Source organism: Palaemon carinicauda, chromosome 2, assembly GCF_036898095.1.
Source record: "Palaemon carinicauda isolate YSFRI2023 chromosome 2, ASM3689809v2, whole genome shotgun sequence".
In the NCBI taxonomy this organism is placed as follows: domain Eukaryota; kingdom Metazoa; phylum Arthropoda; class Malacostraca; order Decapoda; family Palaemonidae; genus Palaemon; species Palaemon carinicauda.
This window is the reverse complement of record NC_090726.1, coordinates 123,540,212-123,547,999: the sequence shown is the minus strand read 5'-3', so window position 1 is coordinate 123,547,999 and position 7,788 is coordinate 123,540,212. Positions and strand designations below refer to the sequence as shown.

Here is a 7,788-nt window from a genome sequence, read left to right as displayed (position 1 = left end):
CAGGCATTTAAAACTAGTTTTAGATGACTCCCAGTTAGTTTGAAATGACTCCTCCTTCAAATGAACCTAGTTTTAAATTACTCAACCGTTGAATGTGCTCTGAGTTGATTGAAGTGATGGTCTCCGATGAAATGAAGGAAATTATTTTTTTTTTCTTTTTTCAAATACGTACCCTGAACAAAAATGAAACGACATGGAGAAAAGCAAATCTCATGAGAAAGTCAATCTTTTGTCATCTACCGAAAAGACCAAATATGTTTCAATACGTCAGGATTAAGTCTGGGGGACTACAACAGAGGTGTTAGCGGCAGTTAACCTGTTCCGTGTGAACATCTTTCCTTTCGGTCTAGCTTACTTATATGGCACATATATAAACCAGAACATAGTATGGTTAACGAGATTTTGTGCCTTGAGAACAAGACAGAGTTTCATTTCAATGTTGTTGGTCGCAAAAAGCAGAAATTTTGTAAAAAAAATATAATATTTTGTCTATTGTTTCTATTTTGGGCATTCAAAATGGGGTCATTTCAACCTGGTGGGAGTGCTATGAAAATAGTTTCAAGTGAGTGGGGAGTGATGTAAACTTGTGGGTCGGGAAGTAGTTTCAATTGGCTCCGGGAGTCACATTTGGGGGTGTCTTCTCAACACCGGCAGATTCTCTATGAAATAAAATTTATGGTTTGAGCAGAAAAAATTAAAGAAAGGAAACGGGAATGGAGGTGAAAAGTATTGACTGAACTGAACAATCACCTTAAAAAAATAAGCTAACAGGCTATCTCGTTTGCCTTAATGAAATAATGCCCAAAGTCTAGCACATGAGTTTCCACTGCCCTTCTTTTTAAGGATTTTTGATACGCGATATTGCATAGGCTACGCAATGTTTTGTTTAATTTTATGTGAAATTTACTATGTGTTTTTTAGTGTTTGCCAAAAAATGAGTACAGTGATATGATGCTTCAAATCCTAGTTCATTCTATCAACAGATTACATTGTTCACTTTTTTGTAGTTCAAACCTGCATGACACACAGAAAAATAAAATAAAATACAGAAAACGGATTTTGAGCGAAGCGAAAAATCTATTTTTGGGTGAGATGGCCATGTCGTCCTGATGGAAGTTCCTATAAGTAAAGGGATATATGTACTACAGTGATATTCCCAGAGAATTTTACCTTCAGGTATCCAGAATTCTAACTCCTGGAGCGAATATCCTTAAATTTCTCTCAAGGATATCGCATAATATCAGAGGAAGTATTCCTGACATGCCACATAGCAATCTACACCCCTAATAGCGTTAACGCATCGAGGGGGAAGTGGCAGAATAGAAGGGGAGCCGTATCAAGGTTACCCTAGTTCTCATACGATTAAGTATCACAACAGCGCCATATCCAAGATGGCGAATATTCCTTGTAGCATTGAGCATGGTGCTACAGATAAAGTACTTCGGGAGGGATACTGTGAAGGTCTTTTCTTTCTAGAAAAGAAGGGTAGGTCCATCAGGACGACATGGCCATCTTACACAAAAATAGATTTTTCGCTTTGCTCAAAATCCGTTTTTTGGGCTCAAGCCATGTCGTCCTGTTGGAAGCGTACCAGAGCATTAATGCATCTGTGGATTTTCATCAGTGCCTTAATCTTGGGACAACATTTCTATGGTCATATGGACCAATTGAGACAAATGACGTTACCGTTATCCGTCATCATCACTAATCATAAACGATGTTAGTGCTTCCTGCCCCCTACAGGGAAGAGTCATACTAGACAGTAGAAAGGGGCCTCAAGGTTAGCATATATTATATGAACAAACATAAGTATACACTAAATATACAAACCGTCTCATAGTTTGTATATATTGCCGAATCAATATCAGTGTCTCTTATATCTATTGTTTGTGAGCATAAAACTATATGAAGAATACTTACTTTAGTAAGCTAAAGAACTCTGGCATTCTAATCATGCAATTGTCGGGCGAATTAGGACTCAAATACATTCTAATAGACATTTATTCCAAATAAATTACTAAATGACTTAACCAGTAAGATGAATGTAGCATGATAACGGAATTATACACGTAACGTATACAGAATTTATATTTCTTTGTTTAAAGAAAAAGAAATGATGAGTGCCACTCTCTGATTGAAGAAATTTTAAAATAAAATTTTTCTTTGTAAACTCTGCACCGTTTACATTCCATCAACACTGTGTACTATGTACACACGGCACTAGTGGTATCTGTATAATTCCACAACTGGGATTTTGAACAGAGTAAGTGTCACCATAGTAACACTTATTCAAAGGGAGTTCACACTAAAAGTGATGGCCCCCTCTCCCTTCAATTGACAGTCCCAGTCAATTAACTGTTCATCGCAGAGTTAGACGGCAGGTTTTAATACGCTACCTGCTGCCACCACATAATGCTTCAGTTCATGGACCTGCTTAGCATAGTGTTTGTAAAACACTCTGGATGATTTCCATCCGGTGAATGAACGAAGACGCTCAAAGTCCATATACTGAAAGAAGTTCAGTGATGAAGCAATCTTTCTCGGATCATGACCTGCGGGAGTACTGTCAGGATCTACTCTACGAATAAAGAAGGTGAGCTTCGCCCTCAGTTGTTTTAGGGATAAGTCTGATCCAGAGGTTTCTCCTTTAAAAAGCTGTCCTCCCCTGAAGTCTGAAGTTCTACGAAGATAGACCTTTAGACACTCTACTGGACAGAGAGACATCTTCTTTCAGAGGGCAAATTCTCCAGGGACCCTACCTCTTAGTGGGTAGCTCATTCTTAGCGAGAAAGGTTGGATCAGGAAAGAGGTTCAGTTTTCCCGCTTCTGTGAACTGAATGTGGCCCTCGTCTCTAGATAGGGCCACTATTTCACTTACCCTAGCCCCTGAGGCTATAGCGAACAGAAAAATAACCTTTTGAGTTAGATCCTTAAAGGAACAATCTTCATTGTTCATAGATGAGGCATAATGTAGGACCTTGTCCAAAGACCATGAGAGGGGCTTTGGTGGTGGTGCAGGCCTAAGCCTTGCACATACCTTTGGAATCTTATTAAAGATTTCATTCGACAGATCTACTTGAAAGGCATGTAGAAGAAGTCTAGTCAAGGCTGATTTGCACGTAGTTATCGTATTGGCCGCTAGGCCTTGATTATGAAGGTGGACAAAGAAGGATAGACAGAAGTTCATCGAATTTTCTTCCGGTCCTTTTGCTTTAGCAAAAGCAACTCACTTTTTCCAAGAACACTCATATTGGCTTCTCGTTGACTTAGACTTGTATTCTTCTAAGAATTCTATATTGCCTTCTGAGAACCCAAATCTTTTCCTAACCGCTAGGGCAAGGAAATCATGAAATGAAGGGTTCGAGTTCTCCGTGATAAATCGAAGGCAATAAACTTCTGAACCCTCTGATATAGTCCTGAGTTCAGAACTAGGGCCAGCCTCAGCTTCAGTTCCTTCACTAAAGAGGACAGATTGCTCTTGGGCTACTTGGGAGCCAATAGAGCAAATTTTTGTTAGAGTGAGGGGTTAAGTGTAAACTTAAGCTCTCTCTCCACGGATGTGGCGAGCCAGCTGGATATCCTTGGGCATAATGGTGACTCTCTTGGCATGGATGGCGCACAAGTTGGTGTCTTCAAAGAGACCGATGAGGTAAGCCTCAGAGGCTTCCTGAAGGGCCATGACAGCAGAGGACTGGAAATGAAGGTCAGTCTTGAAATCATGGGCGATTTCACGCACCAGACGCTGGAAGGGGAGCTTCCTGATGAGAAGTTCTGTGCTCTTCTGGTAGCGACGGATCTCACGGAGGGCAACGGTACCAGGCCTGTAACGATGGGGTTTCTTGACTCCTCCTGTAGCAGGGGCAGACTTGCGAGCAGCCTTGGTTGCAAGCTGCTTGCGGGGAGCCTTTCCTCCAGTGGATTTACAGGCGGTCTGCTTGGTACGAGCCATTGTTGTTTACGAATTGAGTGAACAAACGCAAATGAAGGATCTCAGCATGTGGAGAACCTTCAGCAGGCGATTGGATGGGATGAACAAGGATATCTGAGTCCATCCCTTCTATACCAGAGACATAATGTCTGTTAACTTCACTAGAGGGTCCTCGTATGGGGCTACATATCGAGGTAGTTTCTTGAAGACGCTCGTGATGAAGAGGTCAATTTGCAGATCTGGGACTTGCCTCCATCTGGGAGGGAATAGGTCTGCGTCCTTGGACCATTCTAGCTCTATCAGCTTGAGCTGACATAGAGCATCCACTGTCACAGGTGCTGACAGGTGCCATCCCTCTAAGTAAGGGATGGTTAACGTCACCTATACCTTATGAGACATTTTCTAGCATTGTCGATTGCGACGTCTCATTATCGCTTCGGTATCCTAGATCAGTTGAAGGAAGTCGAAGGAGAGAGCTTCCCCACTCATGACAGGACCAACATGGTCTTGGGACTTTCGTATTTTAACCTTTGTTAGACAAGAAATTAAGGAAGAACCTATATTGGCCTTTTTACATCTCTTCAAGCGTTTGATGCGTATCTTCTCCAGACTCTTGACGCATCTTTCAGCTGTGCTCTTAGCGCTGGGTCTGTCACTACTGCGAACTGGAGAGAGTTCAGAACTCCTCCTTGTTAACTCCTTGGAAATCTGACTGATTACCCGAGTCTCTTGACCATCCTTACAATCTCCTTTTATATTCCTATGGGAAAGGAGAGTTGGTGTGACTACAGACTTCAATGATTTTACAGCCATTGAAACCTTTGAGCTGGAGAGAATTGAGACTTCTTGAGGCTTATCTTGCATACCTCGTCTGGGAAGAGGTCTTTACTACAGATGTTGGAAGATATTAGCTTCCTTATCGCATGTTTCAGTGTTGTGGCAGCGAACACAAACTCCCTACATGCTCTCCTAGCCTTCATAAAGGCGTAAAGGTCTTTCACTAAGGTAGCCATATGCAATTTGGGTAAAACCATGAGCATGTCTGGGGTTCTTTGATGGGATGAACACAACTCTAAGTAGTTTTGTAAAGATAGGGAGGCTGCAAGTCTCTCCTTTGTCTCTTGTTCATTATACAAGAGAAACTCGGATAGTTTAGGGAGAACTTCGTTAAACTGTCGACTGGCGACATCCGCATCTAATCTTCCTACTGAAAAAGTTAAATGGACTTCCTTCCAGTCCTTCTCCTATCTGGGAAAGGCTGGTGACAGAGGCTTGCACTCCTCGAGTGCAGGACATGGCATACCTGCCTCCACTGCCTTGGCAACAGATTTAAATGCCTTCCCCATAAAGGGGAATGAAATTGAAGCAGGATCAAGAAAGGAAGGGTGTCTGTTACTCAGTGTGGATATCTTCGACACCGAGTAACCCGCCTTTTCCAGTCTACTTGACAGGATAGCCTGAGCCTTATTATGGTCGAGAATCATGACTTCCTTCGATTTCGTTCCTTTTCTTGACTTTGGTTCATCCTTCAGTCGAACAAAACAATTAGGAAAAGCATCAAAGCTTGGCCAAAATTGGATTTTGTCCAAAGGAACAGCACCCATCTTCTCCGAGATGTAGAGTTTGCCATTTAAAATTGGCATCAGCTCCACAAACCTCCAGGGATTGGTTTTGAAGCATGTCAGAAGGTCTTGATCCATGGGTCGTTTGTATGACCCTTGGGAAGCAACAAGTGGAGCTTTACTAGGCTCTATCTTGCATTTTACTTCCTGCTTTTCGTGTTGTTTGCGAAAGCTCTCTAATAGATTATTCACTTAGGCCCATAAATGGTCCATTCCCTCTAATAGAGGGGTAGAAGATAAAGATGTCGACGTCAATGGCTTTAGAGCCGGCATAGGCGGAAACAATTCCGACACGAAATTCTTCCCTTCTTCCCATGGGCAATTCCTGCCCTCCTTCCCAAAGGCTATCTGGCCATCGGGAGATGTAATTGGTGCCTGGGGCACCATTATTTCCTTATTTGCTTTCTGAAATAGTAGCTTACGCATCCTATCATTAAGTAGCCGCGGGCAGCCAGACAACGGCAGTGGGGAAGGAGTCTGGCCAGCACCGGCAACCCACCGGTATCGGTAAGGTTGCAGGATACCGGTATCATAAAAGAACAGAGGGGGAGGAAAAAGGGTCCTATATGAGGTGTGGTAGGAGCTGGCAATTTTACCAGACCTAAACACCTTAAAGAAACTCTGTTTCAGTATCGGCGCCATCCCAGGCGGCAGGAGAATCATCTATTCTCCAGCCTAGGGTGTGCTCAATACAGTTAAGGGGATGGCAGCAGTGCCACCTCCTCTCAACAAGGGAGAAACAGAGTTCCAGTGCCACGCCATCCTAGGCCTAAGAAGATACTACACTTCAGCCTAGGGTCAGCGAGCATAGGTCTAGTCTACTAGGCCACAGGAAGAAGATGGCGACATCATACAACCACTTCAGGTGTAGCCTAGGGAGGGCTAGCCTCCTATGCCGGCAGTCTAGCTGGCAGGGAATGACTATTCACCCTGCCGGCCGACTGCCGACACAAGACTAAATACTCTGAGTTTCTGACCGAATCCTAAAACTTGCCATTTACAGCTAAGGGACGAGACAGAAAAACCCTAGGATAGTCATGCCTGAATTGAAAATTCAAGGCCGACCCATTAGGGTTGTAGTCAAAGGCTACACTCAGAGGGAAGAGGGATTACCCTTAAATCTCTAATAGAGACGAGTATTGGTTATATAATAATTCCAGGAGATATCTATCTCCAATAAATTGATAACCAATACACGAGGGTAACCGGGGAAATGTCGAAAGTATATGTTGCCTAGGTTAGGTTACCTAGGCAAGGCGAGATCTCGGTTACCTATACCACCGAAACTCTGACATATATGATCGACATAGGAAAAGGAAAAATTTTTGCCTATTAATATCTTTATAAATATAAAATTGCCTAAATAGCTTCATAAATAATTTATTAATGCTATTTCAAACACCAGGAATGTCGTTCTACTAACTAAATAAAACACCCAACGAACGACAGCTCTCATGGCGTCCCCGGTAACAGGCCTAGCTCCTAATCACAATAAATTACTCTAATTTCACTGTGAGACAAAAACTAAAAACACATATTGTAAAGATTCAATACTCAACTTCTCAGAAGAGAAAGAAGCTGGAAAATGCATAATAAAAATCCTTGAAAATCGATCGGAAAAGTCAGATTAACAGGGAACACCACCGAGCAAAATCGCTACAAAATATGGAATATTCGCCATCTTGGATATGGCGCTGTTGTGATACTCAATAGTATGAGAACTAGGGTAACCTTGATACGGCTCCCCTTCTATTCTGCCACTTCCCCCTCGAAGCGTTAATGCTATTAGGGGTGCAGATTGCTATGTGGCGTGTCAAGAATACGTCCTCTGATGTTATGCAATATCTTTGAGAGAAATTTAAGGATATTCGTGCAAGGAGTTAGAATTCTGGATACCTAAAGGTAAAATTCTCTGGGAATATAACTGTAGTACATATATCCCTTAGGAAGCTACTTATAGGAACTTCCATCAGGACGACATGGCTTGAGCCCATAAAAGCATTTAAAGACAGAGAAGCAAAGTTGAAATATACAATACATATTTTGGCATTACCAATGATAATGCAAATAACATTAATATAGATAATAAAGTTGACCATAAGCTTTAATTGCGATTAATACTCAGATTACTTAAAACACACCATTCTAATCTGTCAAACAGAGTGATAATAGGTAGCTTTAAGTCGATCCATCAATCCAGCAAATAGGAATATACCAGTGGCCAGTGACCTTAATAAT

The 7,788-nt window shown here is 42.1% G+C and overlaps 1 protein-coding gene across 1 annotated transcript; it reads right to left on the bottom strand.

Moving 5' to 3' along the window:
- Positions 1-3,519: 3,519 nt before the first annotated feature.
- Positions 3,520-3,949, bottom strand: LOC137621073 (histone H3-like). Its single transcript, XM_068351517.1, has one exon. The coding sequence runs from the start codon at positions 3,947-3,949 to the stop codon at positions 3,539-3,541; it is 411 nt and encodes a 136-aa protein (XP_068207618.1). The 3' UTR covers positions 3,520-3,538.
- Between the last annotated feature and the right edge of the window lie 3,839 nt (positions 3,950-7,788).